Source organism: Rhamphochromis longiceps, linkage group LG4 (assembly GCF_057381845.1).
Source record: "Rhamphochromis longiceps isolate RC_006_pf linkage group LG4, R_longiceps_female_GT1.1, whole genome shotgun sequence".
Classification (NCBI taxonomy): Eukaryota; Metazoa; Chordata; class Actinopteri; order Cichliformes; family Cichlidae; genus Rhamphochromis; species Rhamphochromis longiceps.
Window position 1 is genome coordinate 563,619 of NC_140560.1, and position 19,128 is coordinate 582,746.

The 19,128-nt window shown below is 44.8% G+C and overlaps 2 protein-coding genes across 6 annotated transcripts in view; one reads left to right on the forward strand and one right to left on the reverse strand.

The window, feature by feature from the left end:
- LOC146670722 (protein NLRC3-like) overlaps positions 1-19,128 on the forward strand; it is a 261,535-nt gene that overhangs the window by 204,272 nt on the left and 38,135 nt on the right. The gene's annotated exons all lie outside the window — the stretch shown is intronic.
- Positions 1-19,128, reverse strand: part of LOC146670730 (NLR family CARD domain-containing protein 3-like) — a 35,850-nt gene that overhangs the window by 2,988 nt on the left and 13,734 nt on the right. For 3 of the 5 annotated variants that reach the window (XM_085402784.1, XM_085402783.1, XM_085402782.1), the window contains 6 exons: positions 6,662-6,743; positions 6,298-6,499; positions 4,323-6,123; positions 3,629-3,802; positions 3,226-3,399; positions 2,859-3,032 (listed from right to left, as the gene is read on the reverse strand). In XM_085402784.1, coding sequence (XP_085258910.1) covers positions 2,859-3,032; positions 3,226-3,399; positions 3,629-3,802; positions 4,323-6,123; positions 6,298-6,499; positions 6,662-6,743 — 2,607 coding nt within the window. Of the gene's footprint in view, positions 1-2,858; positions 3,033-3,225; positions 3,400-3,628; positions 3,803-4,322; positions 6,124-6,297; positions 6,500-6,661; positions 6,744-19,128 lie in introns of those variants that run through there. The other 2 variants (XM_085402785.1, XM_085402787.1) reach the window with 2 other exon arrangements.

Here is a 19,128-nt window from a genome sequence, read left to right on the forward strand (position 1 = left end):
TTTCTCTTTGTCATATACAATAACACCTATCCATTTACATCAATTCAGTTTAATTTAACTTTACAACTGACAATACTGTACACACAACTAAAGTCATCTCATGTTGTTTAACAATGTATGGTAACAGCCAACAATATTAGAGAGAAAGCCCCAAGCCTGGGTTAACAGATCATTTATCTGTTAACTCAGGCTTTCTGCTTCATGATCTGTGCACGCTCACATAACAAGGAGACCTTTCAATTCAATTCAATTCAATTTTATTTATATAGCGCCAAATCACAACAAAAGTCGCCTCAAGGCGCTTCATAGATACAGAGAAAAACCCAACAATTATATGACCCCCTATGAGCAAGCACTTTGGTGACAGTGGGAAGGAAAAACTCCCTTTTAACAGGAAGAAACCTCCAGCAGAACCAGGCTCAGGGAGGGGCGGGGCCATCTGCTGCGACCGGTTGGGGTGAGAGAAGGAAGACAGGATAAAAGACATGCTGTGGAAGAGAGACAGAGGTTAATAACAGATATGATTCAATGCAGAGAGGTCTATTAATAGATATTGAGTGAGAAAGGTGACTGGAAAGGAAAAACTCAATGCATCATGGGAATCCCCCGGCAGCCTACGTCTATTGCAGCATAAGCAAGGGAGGATTCAGGATCACCTGGTCCAGCCCTAACTATATGCTTTAGCAAAAAGGAAAGTTTGAAGCCTAATCTTGAAAGTAGAGATAGTGTCTGTCTCCCGAATCCAAACTGGAAGCTGGTTCCACAGAAGAGGGGCCTGAAAACTGAAGGCTCTGCCTCCCATTCTACTTTTAAATACTCTAGGAACAACAAGAAGGCCTGCAGAGCGAGAGCGAAGTGCTCTAATAGGGTGATATGGTACTACAAGGTCATTAAGATAAGATGGGGCCTGATTATTTAAGACCTTGTATGTGAGGAGCAGGATTTTGAATTCAATTCTGGATTTAACAGGAAGCCAATGAAGGGAAGCCAGAACAGGAGAAATCTGCTCTCTCTTTCTAGTCCCTGTCAGGACTCTTGCTGCAGCATTTTGGATTAGCTGAAGGCTTTTCAGGGAGTTTTTTGGACATCCTGATAATAATGAATTACAGTCATCCAGCCTGGAAGTAATAAATGCATGAACTAGTTTTGTAGCGTCACTCTGAGACAGGATATTTCTAATTTTAGAAATGTTGCGCAAATGGAAGAAAGCAGTCTTACATATTTGTTTAATATGTGCATTGAAGGACATGTCCTGGTCAAAAATGACTCCAAGGTTCTTCACAGCGTTACTGGAGGCCAAGGTAATGCCATCCAGAGTAAGAATCTGCTTAGATACCATATTTCTAAGATTTTCAGGGCCGAGTACAATAACCTCAGTTTTATCTGAATTAAGAAGCAGAAAGTTAGCGGCCATCCAGGTCTTTATGTCTTTAAGACATTCCTGCAGTTTAACTCATTGGTGTGTGTTATCTGGCTTCATGGACAGATAGAGCTGGGTGTCATCGGCATAGCAGTGAAAATTTATGCTATGTCTTCTAATGATGCTGCCTAAGGGAAGCATGTATAATGTAAACAGAATTGGTCCTAGCACTGAACCCTGTGGAACTCCATAATTAACCTCAGTGTGTGAAGAGGACTCTCCATTTACATGCACAAATTGGAGTCTATTAGATAGATATGATACAAACCACTGCAGTGCAGTACCTGTAATACCTACAGCATGTTCTAATCGCTCTAATAGGATATTATGGTCAACAGTATCGAATGCTGCACTAAGGTCTAGCAGGACAAGCACAGAGATGAGTCCACTGTCAGAGGCCATAAGAAGATCATTTGTAACCTTCACTAAAGCTGTTTCTGTGCTGTGATGAGCTCTGAAACCTGAAACCTTTAAACATCATTCACTCATTTCACTAAATGGATGGACTGAGCATGGCCTACAGATGAACTGGTGCTAGAGATCATAAAGAACATCAAATAAAACAGTCAAATTCAACACATTAGATGGAAATATGAGATTAATGCTGCAGACAGTCATTAACCTGCTGAATTCATGAATATCAAGAATGCAGCGAGTGGTAAAAAATAAAGATTTGAACTGCGTGCTCAGTGTTACTGTCAATTCCTAACATGTTCCTAACATGATAGCTGCACTTTAGAGCTCTAAAACTTGAACCTACACATATGTTAAGATTCAGGATTTAAGAATTTTATTGTTATATACACCGCAAAACACAAGTGGTTATGCAGAGCAATAAAATTCTTACTAATCAAGTTCCCTTCACGACTAGATATTCAACTAACTAATATACAGAATAAACTTAACTCTGAGCATAGAAAATAATAAACAAACTTATGTAGCATTTGCAGTGCAAGTAGTTAGGCAACACTGTCCCATTAGTAGATATTCAGGATATGTGATATTAAAATTTTTTTTATTGTATGAAGTTGTATTATATTGTATATAAATGTTCAAAATCGCAAATTTAAAGGTCTAAGATCTTCACAGTTCAGCAATGAGTCAGTGATTCACTACCCTGATGGCTTTTGGATAGAAATTGTTTTTTCATCTGGTTGTCCTTGCTTTCACATTCCTCTAGGAGTGTGAACAGTATGTGCTGTGAGTGGGTGCGGTCTTTGATGATGTTGTGTCCCCATTTTCTGACTGAGGTGCTGTAATCGTAAAGACACTTTTCTTTTCAAGCTCCTTGGACTACGATGACCTGGATGACTAAGAACCTTCACAGACATAATCCACTCAGATGTAAATTAAAGTTCACTTCAAAAAGATAACCTGTTAATGCAGTAATATAATTAATATTTTAAATGATAATCTGTGGAAAAGTTTGAATCCTAACCTGAGAGTTTCCACTATACACTGTGAACGCTTTAGTCCAGTAGACAGAAGCTTCACTCCTGAATCCAGCAGGTCAGAGTTACTCAGGTCCAACTCTCTCAGACTAGAGGACTGGGAGCTGAGAACTGAGGACAGAACTTCAAAGCTTCTATCTGAGAGGTTACAGCCACTCAGTCTGAGAAATAAAAGACAATCAATGAAACAATACTGTAAGGTGTGTTAATAGATTGTGTAATATTAAATCCCGTCTTGATAATTTTTCTTAAGGGAAAACTTAAGATACTAATCAACAACATTTTATGGATGAACTTGGATAAAATGCATTTAATTGGTTAATTCTGAAAAAACAAATTATCTTTTGATCTGACCTCAAAGTATTGAGTTCACAGTTTAAACTTTGTAGTCCAGTAAACAGAATCTTCAATCCTGAAACCTGTAGGTTTTTTATACTCAGGTCCAGCTCTCTCATACTAGAGGACTGAGAGCTGAGAACTAAGGACAGAGCTTCACAGTTTTCCTCTGAGAGTTGACAGACATTGAGTCTGAAAATAAAAACATGAACAAAGACTGTTGTTAAAGTGTAATCAGCGTGCAATAACTAATCCTGTATTTTAAAGAATCCTTATTGTCTTCTTCTGATCAGGTTAGTAAAACTCCACTTTAACACAGAAATGACTAAAAATGCTAAGAAAGAACAATGAATAAAAGTTGTTTAATTTTGTCAGTTGATAAAAACAAACAAACCAAATACAGAATACAAATTGATCTGACCTCAGAACATTCAGTTTGGCGTGTGGACTCTTCACTGAAGCAGACAGAAACTTTACTGCTGAATCATTCAGGCTGTTGGTACTCAGGTCCAGCTCTCTCAGATTACAGGACTGGGAGCTGACGACTGACAACAAATCTTTACAGCCGCTCTCTGACAGGTTACAGCTGCTCAGCCTAAAAAAAACAAAACAAAAAACAAACAAAGTGTGCTACAGTTAGTAAAGTGCTGTTGGTCTCTTTCTTAAATCTAACTTACTGTAAATTCTTTAACCAGTCTCTTCCCCTTAGTTCACAGAGACACAGACAACCATTCAAACTCACACCTGCATAAAGTTTAGATCACCAGGAAACCTAATGCAATATATACACAGGCTGGTGATGGCAGCCTTACAGTTAGATATGGTTACTGACAAGAAACAGGACCTTAGAGGCAATTTCATTTATGAAGTCCACGTTTTTCCATCCATACTGGATACAATCAGGACAGTTGTATCAGAGATTTGTGTTAAAAAGAAAAACAATAGAGAGAGAGAGAGGGATTGCACTGAAGGTGAGACACAAACCAAAACTTTAATGAAATCTCTTTCTATAACCAGATTTTAAAAATTTTAAAATATTTTTAAATCTGTGGTAGCCTATTCTTCTATTCAAAACAATATTTAAAAACTAAAGGGATCACCACATATTTCCTTACAGAGCTTTGTTGGAGGCTTTGACCACTGGCAGCAGCCTCAGAAGAGCCTCCTCTGAAGAAGAGTATTTCTTCAGGTCAAACTCATCCAGATCTTCTTCTGATGACAGTAAGATGAAGACCAGAGCTGACCACTGAGCAGGAGACAGTTTATCTGTGGAGAGACTTCCTGATCTCAAGGACTGTTGGATCTCCTCCACTAGAGAACGATCATTCAGTTCATTTAGACAGTGGAACAGATTGATGCTTTTCTCTGCAGACAGAATCACACTGAGCCTCTCCTTGATATAGTGAACAGTTTTCTGATAGGTCTGTGAGCTAATTCCTGTCTGTGTCAGCAGACCTCGTAGGAGAGTCTGATTGGTCTCCAGTGAAAGACCCAGGAGGAAGCGGAGGAACAAGTCCAGGTGTCCATTTGGACTCTGTAAGGCCATTTTCACAGCACTTTGGTGGAGAGATTGTAGTTTTGGTGTGTTAAATAATTTCAACAACCAGACGGTTGGTTGTTTCACTTCCAGCAGATTGAGTCCAGAGTTGATGAAGGTCAGATGGACATGAAGAGCAGCCAGAAACTCCTGAACACTCAGATGGATGAAGCAGAACACCTTGTCCTGGTACAGTCCTCTCTCCTCTTTAAAGATCTGTGTGAACACTCCTGAGTACACTGAGGCTGCTCTGATATCGATGCCACATTCTGTCAGGTCTGATTCATAGAAGATCAGGTTTCCTTTGTGCAGCTGATCAAAAGCCAGTTTTCCCAGAGACTCAATCATCTTCCTGCTCTCTGGACTCCAATGTTGAGCTGTCTCAGCTCCTCCATCATACTTGACCTTCTTCACTTTGGCCTGAACCACCAGGAAGTGGATGTACATCTCAGTCAGGGTCTTGGGCAGCTCTCCTCCCTCTCTGGTTTTCAGCACATCCTCCAGAACTGTAGCAGTGATCCAGCAGAAGACTGGGATGTGGCACATGATGTGGAGGCTTTGTGATGTCTTGATGTGGGAGATGATCCTGCTGGCCTGCTCCTCATCTCTGAATCTCTTCCTGAAGTACTCCTCCTTCTGTGGGTCAGTGAATCCTCTGACCTCTGTCACCATGGAAACACAGTCAGGAGGGATCTGATTGGCTGCTGCAGGTCGTGTGGTTATCCAGAGGCGAGCAGAGGGAAGCAGTTTCCCCCTGATGAGGTTTATCAGCAGCACATCCACTGAGGTGGACTTTCTAGGGTCAGTTAGGATTGTAGTTTTGTGGAAGTCCAGAGGAAGTCGACATTCATCCAGACCATCAAAGATGAACACAACCTGGAAGTCTTCAAAGCTGCAGATTCCTGCTTCTTTGGTTTCAGTAAAGAAGTGATGAACAAGTTCCACCAAGCTGAACTTTTCCTCTTTCAGCACATTCAGCTCTCTGAAAGTGAATGGAAATATGAACTGGATGTCCTGGTTGGCTTTGTCTTCAGCCCAGTCCAGGGTATATTTCTGTGTTAAGACAGTTTTCCCAATGCCAGCCACTCCCTTTGTCAGCACTGTTCTGATTGGTTCATCTCTTCCAGGTGAGACTTTAAAGATCTCTTCTTGTCTGATTGTTGTTTCTCGTCTGTCTGGTTTTCTGGATGCTGTTTCAATCTGTCTGACCTCATGTTCATCAGTGACCTCTGAAGTCCCTCTCTCTGTGATGTAGAGCTCTGTGTACATTTGATTCAGAAGGGTTGGGTTTCCTGCTTTAGTGATCCCCTCAAAAACACACTGGAACTTCTTTTTCAAGACAGATTTATGTTTGCAGTAACAATCTCCAGCTGGATGTTCTAAAGAACAATCGCAAAAACACAACATTAACAATCACTTCATGTTTTCATGACAGTTTCTGCCCCACTGAGAAATGACTATAACCATGTTGTCCCATCTCTTGAAAGCAACATTTATCTCTTATATAAACATTTTATTCAGCCAGCAGCTCATCTTTAGCAAAATCTTCTTACTGCTCTGCAGACAGTCAGCCAGCTCCTCCTGCTTCATTCTCCTCATGAAGTCAAGTGTGATCTTCACAAATGCCTCTCTGCTGCTCCTCTGCTCATCATCCTCCCTCTGACTCTCTAAGCATTCTGGGTAATCTGGACTCAGAGTCTTCTGGATCTTCTTCAGCTCGTTCGTCACAAAAGTGATGATGTTGTCCTCCAGCAGCTGGAACGGAATACTTTATGAATGAGCCAATCAGACTGAAATCAAGGAGCCAAACATCAGATCCATGTTGGACACACTGACGATCCACTGGTCTACAAAGAGCAGCATGGAGATGTCTTTGAACAGAATAGATGTAAAAGTAGCTGTTGTACATGTACAGACCATAAATACGGAGTCGAGGTGTGTTTGATGCTGCTGGGCAGACTGACCACTGGGAACCTCTGAGCTCTCCTGGTCATCCAATCTGATCCCGCTGACTTTTCTGTAAAAAAAAATGAGCATATTTAGTGAACGTCTGAAAATATATTTTGTGACAAATTAGCATTTTTTTCCAGCAACATAAATTCATAAGTTCAGTAAATTATTTTTTCCCCAAACATCACAGCACAAAGGCTCTATTGAGCAAACCATCCCTTTAACGTTAACTAGTAATGACTTCGTGAACTTCTCCACAAATAAAATTTTTATCATTATATAAAAAATTACCAATAATCATCCCACGGATGTAATATTATCTACAGCTACTTTTAGTACCATTGACGTTAAGTTAGACTCTTTTTCTCCAATTGATCTTTCTGAGTTAACTTCCATAATTACTTCCTCCAAACCATCAACATGTCTTTTAGACAGTGTTGGGGAGTAACGGAATACATCTACCGCCATTACGTATTTAAAATACAAAATATGAGTAACTGTATTCCGTTACAGTTACCGTTTAAAAAGGTGGAATTTAGAATACTGTTACTTTGCTGAAATAAATGGATTACACGGTGGTCTTTTCCTGTTTCATATTGTGGCAGGTCAGGTCTGGTTTTGTTTGACTGCTATGTTCTGTTGTTCCAGGCGGCAGTGTTACGGTTGCCATGGTTACAAGGCGACGCGCTCTGTCTGCGACTGTGTATTTCCTGGGTGAGAGAGCGCCTTTTTGTTGTTGTTGTTGTGCTAAGCTATGCCGAGCAGTTGGGTTAGCGGCGGTGTGTTTCTGTTGGAAAATAAATGGCTGTGCTCCCTGGAAACTCGGGGAAGCAAGACCAAACGACACCTCTGTCTCATCCTTGTCTGAGCTCACCACAATATGTTTGGCTATACCCTCTATTTTTGGTAATTCCACGCCGGTGGAAACCCAAAGAAAACACGCATTAAGAAACCCTAATACCCGTGTCTCAATCTCACGTCTCATAATGACATGAAGAAATATTTTTAAAAATGATTTAATATGAAGGCAATAGGCAGAGTGTTACAGGCACAGCCCTAAAGAATGTAGCCTTATGGGCAGTGTAGTCCGTGCTGCAGGGAGAATGGACTGTCATACCCTTTATGTGTCTGCACGAGGAGAGAGAAAAAGAAGAGTGGAAAAGTACGAGTTGTCATCGAGCAGAAACGGGAGATGGAAGCATGTAAATATAATAATAACCACTGCAGCCAAGAAGAGTGCCTGACGAGCCCAGCTGTAAGTAAGCTATTAAGACTCGACTGTACCCTGTGTTCGTGTTTTCCTCCGAAACAATAAGTTCCGTTGGAGCAGCCTTTCAACGCCTCTCTCTGTCTCTTGAAAGCAAAGTTGACCCAGACAACAAAGTAAAGCTAGTTTTCGGCTATGAGCCCGACACGAACCCGACGTATTAGCCAGAGGTCCCTTTACTACGGTTCGGAGCCGCGGACCTTCAGTAATAGTAATAAATATCAAAGCAATAGTACATTCATGTGGTTGTAAAAAGCATGATAATATATTAAGTAATTCAAAGTATTCAGAATACTTTACTCTCATTGAGTAACGTAATGAAATACATTACAAAATACATTTTGGGGCATGTATTCTGTAATCTGTAGTGGAATACATTTTAAAAGTAACCTTCCCAACACTGCTTTTAGACCCCATTCCTACAAAACTGCTCAAAGAAGTCCTGCCATTAATTAATTCTTCAATCTTCAATCCTTTCAACATGTAAATTAAATTAATCAGAACGGTTTTTTTTGTATGTAATTTGTATAGTATGTAAATGTACTTGTATATTGTATATTTTTAACATGTTGAAATAAATTACCAATCAATCAATCTGTCACGGCTGGGGGAGGGAGCCGTGTGGTGTGGAGGAAAAGGAGGACCCAAAATGCAGCAAACTGATGATACGAATGACGTTTTATTTACAGGGTGGTAGTGGCAAAAACAGGCAATGAAGCACGAGTAATTACAAACGGAAACCTAAACTGGGAGGACCATGACAGTACCCCCCCTCCAAGGGCTGGCTCCAGACAGCCCAAAACAAAAACAGACGACCAACCCAGGGCGGGCGGCGGGGGCCCAGGACGGAGGGACCAACACAAGCTCCAGCGAACTGAGAGAATTGTCCAAAACAAAAACACACATGCTGGAGCACGAGAACAAAACACAGTTCAGGAGGCCGGCCCGGAGGCTGACAACTCAGAAGTCCAGGACAGTTCATCTTCTGAGGCCGGCCACGTCGGCGACGTAGATCCATAAGCCGACCGAGCAGAAGGCAGCGGTGGCGGAGTGGAGGCAGTTCAGGGGGCCGACCGTGCACACGGCAGCGGCGGCGACGGGGAAACCGTTCAGGCGGCCGACCGTGCGGACAGCAACGGCGGCGACGAGGAAACCGTTCAGGCGGCCGACCGTGCGGACAGCAATGGCGACGATGACACAAGTCTGGAGGCCGACCGCGCGGAAGGCAGCGGCGGCGTCTAGGAGGTCGTCCATATTGACGATGACGCTCCACCAGCGGCCTGGTAGATGACCGCCGATGTCGAGGCGGCAGTTCGGGACCCGAAGGTGGCGTGGCCGTCGCAGCACCAGACGAGACCGAAGCAGCGGCTGGTCCAGGCGCGGCTGAAGCTGAAGCGGAGGCCGGACCAGACGAGGCTGAAGCAGAGGCCGGACCAGACGAGGCTGAAGCAGAGGCCGGACCAGGCGCGGCTGAAGCAGAGGCCGGACCAGGCGCGGCTGAAGCAGAGGCCGGACCAGACGAGGCTGAAGCAGAGGCCGGACCAGGCGAGGCAGATGACGAGGCTGAAGCAGAGGCCGGACCAGGCGAGGCAGATGACGAGGCTGCAGCCGGGCCAGGCGAGGCAGATGACGAGGCTGCACCGGGCGAGGATGAAGGCTCGGAGGCTGCAGCTGGCGAGGATCATGAAGCCGGAGACTGTAGCGCTGCAGGCGTGGAAGAAGCTGCTGCTGCCCGTGGCGTGGATGAAGCTGCAGCTGGCGAGGATGATGAGGCTGCAGTTGGCAGCTGGACGGGCTCCTCGGGCCCTCCAGCTGACGAGGCAGGAGGCTGGCTAGGTTCTCCTGAACCTCCAGCTGACGAGTCTTGAGGCTGGACGGGCTCCTCGGGCCCCCCAGCTGACGAGTCTTGAGGCTGGACGGGCTCCTCGGGCCCCCCAGCAGGCGAAGCAGGAGGATGGACGGGCTCCTCGGGCCCCCCAGCAGGCGAAGCAGGAGGCTGGACGGGCTCCTCGGGCCCCCCAGCGAAAACAGTCTCTGGACCAGTGGGCACCGGGGCCCCTGGAACACACAGGTCAGAACCAGTAGGCGCACGGGCCTCTGGCAGGCACAGTTCAGAACCAGCAGGCGCACGGGCCTCTGGCAGGCACAGTTCAGAACCAGTAGGCGCACGGGCCTCTGGCAGGCACAGTTCAGAACCAGCAGGCGCACGGGCCTCTGGCAGGTACGGGTCAGAACCAGCAGGCGCACGGGCCTCTGGCAGGCACAGTTCAGAACCAGCAGGCGCACGGGCCTCTGGCAGGCACAGTTCAGAACCAGCAGGCACACGGGCCTCTGGCAGGTACGGGTCAGAACCAGCAGGCACACGGGCCTCTGGCAAACACAAGGCAGACTGCAGCTGCACAGAGCATTGACCCAGCTCGGGCAGCGACAGCCGGATACAGTCCTCAGCTGGCTTCTTAATCTCCAGGGGTCCAGAGTCGGCCGGGGGCTGGGACCCAGCCTCTGGGGAGGCCCTGGAGTGTGTCACAGTCTCTGGGCTGGCCAGCTTTTGAGGACTGATTACAATATTATGTGGTGTGTCTCTCTGCTTGACATGAACAGGTGAAAAATAGTTCTTTCCGGGTTGGATGGACTTAACTTGTTGTGCAGGAGGAGTTGGTGACAACGATGGCTGAATAGGTGATAATAAGGCGGATGAGTCTCTTGTCAACTGAGCTATTGACTGAGCTATGGATTGTAACCAAGTGTCTAATAGGTCTGGCTGTGACTGTAATGGGGGTGACGGTTGAGTGGCTAACTGAGCTAGTGGCTGCTGGGCAGCTAACTGAGCTACCGGCAGGGCAGCCGACTCAAAAAACACAGCCCCGGAATAAACAGACACACAGTCCAAAACAGAAAAAGGGTCCTTTTCACTCACCACAGCTGGCAGTTCCAAAGTCCTAGTCTTCGGCTGTGGGGTGATGCGCCGACGGCGTGATCGTCGCTTCCTCCCGGGCAAAACCTCCGGCGGGCCGGGCAAAACCTCCGGCGGGCCGGGCAAAACCTCCGGCGGGCCGGGCAAAATCTTCGCCGCCGGGCTGAGTTGGGAAGCGGTAGCGGCTGGTGGGTGAAGGTGCAGTTCGTTGAGTATGAAGTCCTGTGCGAGCGGGTGAAGAGAGTCCAGCAGCCAGGAGTGAGCAGAGATGAGCTGCTGTAGCCTGGCTTCTACAGCACGGAGACACTCTTCCCCCTCATGCTCGAGCCATAGGTTAACCAACCTGGAAACAGAGTCAATTAGTTCCTCCCGAAGCTCCTCGGGAGGTGCGGATGCCGCTGGGTCCATGTTTGGTCGGCTCGTACTGTCACGGCTGGGGGAGGGAGCCGTGTGGTGTGGAGGAAAAGGAGGACCCAAAATGCAGCAAACTGATGATACGAATGACGTTTTATTTACAGGGTGGTAGTGGCAAAAACAGGCAATGAAGCACGAGTAATTACAAACGGAAACCTAAACTGGGAGAAACTAAAGAGCAAACCTGAAATCTTACAAAACGGAGAGCGGAGCAGAGAGACGCAGACCAAGGACCAGGATACCAAGAAACACAGACGAGCCGACAACGAACACAGACCGACACCCACTATATATACACACACACACAAGGTAATCGGGTAATCGCACACAGGAGGGAAGAACAGCTGATCTGAATACACATGATGACTGGAGGACACAAGCTGAACACAATGACAACAGACACAGACTTTCAGAACAAAACAGGAAATCTAGAACCCGAACCGGACACAAGGGGGGAGGACACAGAATAACTAGAACAGAGGGAAATAATCACAAAACACAAAACGCTGGGTCAACGACCCAGGACCATGACACAATCAATCAATCTTAAATATGATCAACCTATCTCTAATAATCAGCTATGTACCACAGGCCTTCAAGCTGGCTGTACTTAAGCCTTTACTCAAAAAGCATCTCTAGACCCAGCAGTCTTAGCTAATTATAGGCCAATCTCCAACCTTCCTTTCATATCAAACATCCTTGAAAGAGTAGTTGTCAAACAGCTAACAGATCATCTGCAGAGGAATGGCTTATTTGAAGAGCTTCAGTCAGGTTTCAGAGCTCATCACAGCACAGAAACAGCTTTAGTGAAGGTTACAAATGATCTTCTTATGGCCTCTGACAGTGGACTCATCTCTGTGCTTGTCCTGCTAGACCTCAGTGCAGCGTTCGATACTGTTGACCATAATATCCTATTAGAGCGATTAGAACATGCTGTAGGTATTACAGGTACTGCGGTGCAGTGGTTTGTATCATATCTATCTAATAGACTCCAGTTTGTGCATATAAATGGAGAGTCCTCTTCACACACTGAGGTTAATTATGGAGTTCCACAGGGTTCAGTGCTAGGACCAATTCTGTTTACATTATACATGCTTCCCTTAGGCAGCATCATTAGAAGACATAGCATACATTTTCACTGCTATGCAGATGACACGCAGCTCTATCTGTCCATGAAGCCAGATAACACACACCAATTAGTTAAACTGCAGGAATGTCTTAAAGACATAAAGACCTGGATGGCCGCTAACTTTCTGCTTCTTAATTCAGATAAAACTGAGGTTATTGTACTCGGCCCTGAAAAGCTTAGAAATATGGTATCTAACCAGATTCTTACTTTGGATGGCATTACCTTGGCCTCCAGTAACACTGTGAGGAACCTTGGAGTCATTTTTGACCAGGACATGTCCTTCAACGCACATATTAAACAAATATGTAAGACTGCTTTCTTCCATTTGCGCAACATCTCTAAAGTTAGAAATATCCTGTCTCAGAGTGACGCTGAAAAACTAGTTCATGCATTTATTACTTCCAGGCTGGACGACTGTAATTCATTATTATCAGGAAGTCCAAAAAACTCGCAGATGACCGCCCATCCCTGAGCCTGGTTTTGCCAGAGGTTTCTTCCTGTTAAAAGGGAGTTTTTCCTTCCCACTGTTGCCAAAGTGCTTGCTCATAGGAGGTCATATGACTGTTGGGGTTTTCTCTGTATCTACTGTACAATATAAAGCACCTTGAGGCAACTTTTGTTGTGATTTGGCGCTATATAAATAAAATTGAATCGAATTGAAAGGCAATATCTCTTTCTTTTCAGTTTTCTCTGTGATCAAATCTTAGCATCACTATCATGAAACATACATTCATTCAAAATGTATGTTTCAAAATGCATGAATATTGTATGACCAGAAAAACTAATCATTGTAATGAATGGCACTCTTGTTGAGCTTACATGATAATCATTTATTCTAGGGTATGAATTGTATGGGCTCAAAATGTGGTCATAAATATTTTGTAAATCAGATTGCGTAGTTTTGAGTTTTTTGACCATGTAAACCAAAATATCTGAAAGTGTTATGTTTTTGCATAGATGAGAAATTGTGCGTGTAAAAAAAATTATACAAGTTACACATTTTTTTTGTTAAGGTCTAGTTACGGATACAAAGCAAAAAACTACGTAAACTCTCAGCTCAACTTCCCTGGCTGTGTGTGAGTTTCAACTTATCAACTTTATAATGCCGATTGCCAGTCTTGGTAGCCGGGGATCAGTCTGCCAGGGCCTCCGCTCCTGGCCGCTGCCCGGCACACAATGCACCCGACCCCTATGGTACCTCCTGCGGGTGGTGGGCCTGCGGGAGGATGGGCCCATGTCCCCTTTTCAGGCTGTGCCCGGCAGGGCCCCATGGACTAAGGCCTGGCCACCACACGCTCGCTCTTGGGCACCCTCCCTGGGCCTGGCTCCAGGGTGGGGTCCCGGTAACCCTACCCCGGGCAGGGTAAACTGTTCCCTCGATGTTTTCTTCATAAGGGTCTTCTGAATCGCTCTTTATCTGGTTCCTCACCCAGGACCAATTTGCCATGGGAGACCCTACCAGGGGGCAAAAGCCCCTGGACAACATAGCCTCTGGGATCCCAGGGACACACAAACCCCTCCACCACGATAAGGTAGCGATTCGCGGACGTTTCAACTTTCGAGTACGAATTTTGACCAAATTTTTCTTCCTTTCATCCGATTGGTCAATGTCATGTCAATCACATATTTAACAATCCAATCAGAGAACATATGGGTTTGGCTGTCAGAGTGGCGCTGTACTGAGCTTCAGGTCCTAAAAGGGTAATACAGTTTGAAGCTGGAGGATCTCTATGTGAATATCCCATAAGACTCTTACAAGCTAGGTCCCCTAACTTTCAGTAGCTGTTGAAAGGATAAAGTTGTGGTGTATCAGTGTAAGTAAGTAAGTAAGTAAGTAAAATTTATTTATTAAGCACTTTTCACAGACAGTCACAAAGCGCTGTGCACAAATATTAAAATAAACAATACAATCAATAGACATTATACACAATGTAAAAGATCAAATGTAAATAATGTAAAAAATATAAAATATGTAGATCAACAAAAGGCTTGTTTGAACAGAAAAGTTTTTAACTGCTTTGAAAAAGAATCCACAGAGTCAAGCAAACGTAATTGTAGTGGTAAACTGTTCCACAGCCTTGGTGCCACAGACTACAAGGCTCTGTCCCCTTTTGTCTTCAGTCGTGTACAGGGCTTTATTTTTATGTTACGTACGTACAACAGTATTACAACAGACTCTGAGTCTGTGAGCGGAGATGACGAGCAGCAGTGTATTTTATAAGAAGCTTGGATAAATAATCTGGAGCCTGGCCATTTAGTGCTCTGTATGTTAAAACAAGAATTTTAAAGCGAATTCTAAACTCTATTGGGAGCCAATGTAAAGAATATAAGATGGGAGTAATGTGAACACATTTGGTAGAACAAGTTAGTAGTCTGGCTGCTGCGTTTTGTATTGCCAAGATTTCAAATATTTGACTTGACAGATGGACAGAAAGAGGCAAGAACCTGACTAATTTTAGAATGTAGCTCAGGAGGAGCTATGATCATGGTGAGATGATGAGATGAGATAGCCTTTATTTGTCACTTGCAGGTCTTTTGCCCACAACCGAGATGACAGACCTTGCCGACCGTACATACAATACACAAACATCACATTGTGGAGACAGGTCAGGCTAGGTAGCGAGGAAAAAAACATCGAAATGTGTAACACAGAAGTAATTAAGGAAAGTATTACAATCTTCATCAGAAAGCAACAGAGCATGCTGGGTTGGAGGAGAAACAATACTGTTGATGGTATCAAATAGAACTCTGGAATTATTTTTATGACGATTTATAATATTATTGAAGTAAGAGGATCTGGCCTCTTTGACTGACTCATTATATAGGTAAAGTAGTTCTTTAAAGTCCTCACGATGGACAATCAGACCAGTGGACTTCCACAGACGCTCTGCTTATCGATAGGAGCGTCGAAGACCACGAGTCTGATTATTTAACCGTGGTTTGCGGGAACTAACAGAGCAATAACTGGTTTTAAAAGGAGTAACCTGATTTAGAATGGCAAGACAGTGTTCATTAAAAGAATTAGTTAAAAGCTCAACCTCGTTAGAAGAACTTTTAAAATTAAAAAGAGGAAAACTCAGAAATTATAGAGTCGTCAATAAAGCACCTGTGCCTAATAGAACCTTGAGGATGGTACTCTGAATTAACAGATACAGTAAAAGAGACAACTTCATTTAAATTCAAGTGGTCAAGGAAAACACCATAGGTGAAGACCAGAGTGTGCCCAGCCGTATGAGTAGCCCCTGCTACATGCTGAACAAAGTTGAAAGAGTCCATAATGGTCAGGAACTCCTTAGTGTTACTGTTTGTTGAGTCATCCACATGAATGTTGAAATCTCCAACAATGATAACCATGCCCATTTTAATAGTGGAAGTTAAAAATTCTTGTAGGTCTGACAAAAAAGACGCAGCAGACCCAGTTGGACGATAAATTAAAGTGCCGTATATGGGCTTTTCTCTTCCAATTTTTATTTTTATTTTATTTATTTTATTTTTATTATTTAAGCATCTCAAAAGAGTTGTAGCAGCTTGAAGAAACCATCTGGCATAAAAATGTCTTTTTAAAAATTACAGCTGTTCCACCTCCTCGTCCAGATAGCCGAGGTGCACAGATAAATGAACAGTCAGCAGGACAAAGCTCACAGATGTGAGACTTCATTCTTAAAATATAAGACTTATTGGCGATTGAGCAGGCATTAATTAACATCCATTTAAGGCTGCGACTCACTGGGACAAGGGTAGACAGAGTCCGCGCTATGCGGTAAGCCGCGCAGCAAAACAGGGTTCCTGCCGCGATCAGGCTTGGCTTTCCATGCTTTCAGATGGCAGCCTGGGTGGTAAACATAGTGGGTTGTGGGGATTAATCAAGTTCCGACAAGTCTCAGGCGAATCTCACCGGTAGCAACCCAGGAATAGAGTCCCCGAAGGTCCATCTCTTTCCGAAGACGACGGAGTAGGACATGAAGGCCAGCTCGCTTACTCTGCTTTCTCCAACAAGGCCTCTAAAGCAAAAATGAGCTAACCGGCAAGAGTGGAGGTAAACCGGGTGCTGCGTTGCACTCTAACGGCGGTAGGAAAACAGCCTCATTTCGTTGACTCTGAAAGCTATCCATTGCAGATTTGATCGCTAGCAACGCATGACGATCATAAATCCGAAGGGAGGTGACACCAGAAAAAACTGCAACAAAAACACTTGCATAGCATATAAAATAAACAAACACACGGACGAAGGCAGCAGCACAGCCAAACACAGGCGCCATCTTGACCCTGTGGTCAGAAATACCATTACTTTAGTATTACCTTCACACAAAGTCAGGGCTGACCCAGGACCATTACTGTGAGTCACACTTTGCAGTATATAGGTCTTTTCACAATGGAGGTGGCATCCACTGTGCTGACCGCTAACTAAGAGCAAAGGATCCAAAAATTTGTGGTGTTAGTCGCTGAGCTCTCTCGTTTTTTGCACCAGCTCTACGTTTACTAGATGCACCTGCTCCTTGTCATTATAAAGCATGTATCTCTCTGACTTTATATCCTCTACAAAAGTTTGTGTTGTATTATATTCAAATCTTCAATAAAAACATGTATCGCTCATTCACAACGAAGAAAGCTTTATAACTATCCCGACTAGTAAAGCGCTTGTCATTTCCACAACACTGCTTTCCCCCCGAGATCCACAGAGTTGTTGAAAAGGCTCTGGAGGTCCATGTATAAGCACGTAAACCTGTGACAAAAAAAATTCACCAAACTTGGACACGAACAGGTTTTCCTTCGTGGTGATGAAGGAAAACAGTGGCACGTGAAATGGCATTTACCCAACCAGGATCTGAAGCTCAGTAAAGCACCCCTCCGACAGCCAAACCCATCTGTTCTCTGGTTGGATTGTTAAATTTGTGATTTCATAACATAATCAGGTTACGACCCGGCTCGAAATGACCATAACAAGAGCGGGGTGTCCCGTGACTTCCCACGCCCAAACAGACACAGCCACAGCATCGGACTTTTAACAATGGTTTATTCACAACAATGGCACTTAAGGTAGTGGGAGTGTATAATTTCGGGGTGAGCTAAGTTCAAGGTTCAAGGTTCAAGGTTCTTTATTTGTCACATGCATAGTTATACAAGTATAACACACAGTGAAATGTAGCCTGACACACTACATTATATATATATATATAGTATATACATTGGGTGAATGTGCAGTAGTAGCAGCAAGCAGGTGAATTCTGTACATTAATATGAATAGACATCTGACTATTTTACAGGATAGACAATATAAACATATTTAAAATTAAAGGAATTTGGAATGTACATTGTGCCTTGGTTTAGAGTGTCTGGAAGAGTCCTGTCTCAGTCAATTATAGATGATGTGAGAGGGCGGGTGTGTGTGTTTAGGGCACGGATGGCTTGGGGATAGAAGCTCCTCTTGAGTCTCTCTGTCCTTGCCCGGATGATGCGGAACCTTCTACCAGATTGCAGAAGTTGGAACAGTTTGTTGCCAGGATGGGACGGGTCCTTCAGTATCTGCGCTGCTCTAGTCCGGCATCTCCTGGTGTAGGTGTCCTGAAGCGGGGGGAGAGCAATCCTGCAGCAGCGTTCTGCTGTACGGATCACTCTCTGGAGAGCTTTTTGGTCCTTCACACAGCTGTTCCCAAACCACGATGTCATGTTCTGTGTGAGGATGCTCTCCACAGCGCCTGTATAGAAAATCCTGAGGATCTTTGGAGAGACCCTGAACTTCCTCAGTTGTCGTAGGTGATACAGGCGCTGCCTAGCCTTTTTGGTCTGGACCTGAATGTGGGCAGCCCATGTCAGGTCTGAGGAGATGTGGACACCAAGATACTTGAAGGACTGCACCCTCTCCACTGGAGCTCCATTGATGATAATGGGCTTGTAGTCTCTGTGCTGACCCCTTCTGAAGTCCACCACCAGCTCCTTGGTCTTGCTGACGTTCAGCTGGAGGTGGTTGTCCTGGCACCACGATGCCAGATTCTTCACTTCATCCATGTAGGCCGCCTCATCGTTGTTGGAGATGGCACCCAACACCACTGTGTCGTCAGCAAACTTCACAATGGTGTTGGAGCCATGGGTGGCCACACAGTCTGAAGTGTAGAGGGAGTAGAGCAGTGGCGAGAGGACACATCCCTGAGGTGCTCCTGTGTTGATGGTGATGCTGTTGGAGAAGCACCTGCCCACCCTCACCACCTGAGTTCTGCCAGTGAGGAAGTCCAACACCCATGCACACAGACGGCTGTTAAGTCCCAGGTCCCTCAGCTTTGTGAACAGTCTGCAGGGCACTATTGTGTTAAACGGTGAACTGTAATCAACAAACAGTATTCACACATAGTTACCCTGTTTCTTGTCCACGTGGCTGAGAGTGGTGTGTAGGACGTGGGCGATGGCATCCTCTGTGGATCTGTTGGATCTGTAGGCGAACTGCAGCGGATCTGTGGTGTCTGGGATGGAGGAGGAGATGATGTTCTTCAGCAGCCTCTCAAACACCTTCATTACTACCGAGGTCAGTGCAACTGGCCGGTAATCATTCAGGGATGAGGGTTTGCTGTTCTTGGGCACAGGGATGATGGTGGATCTTTTGAAGCATGTGGGGACCACAGACTTCGCCAGGGACTCGTTGAAAATGTAAGTGAACACACCTGCTAGCTGGTCAGCACAGCAGCGCAGCAGACGGCCGGTGATGCCGTCTGGCCCCG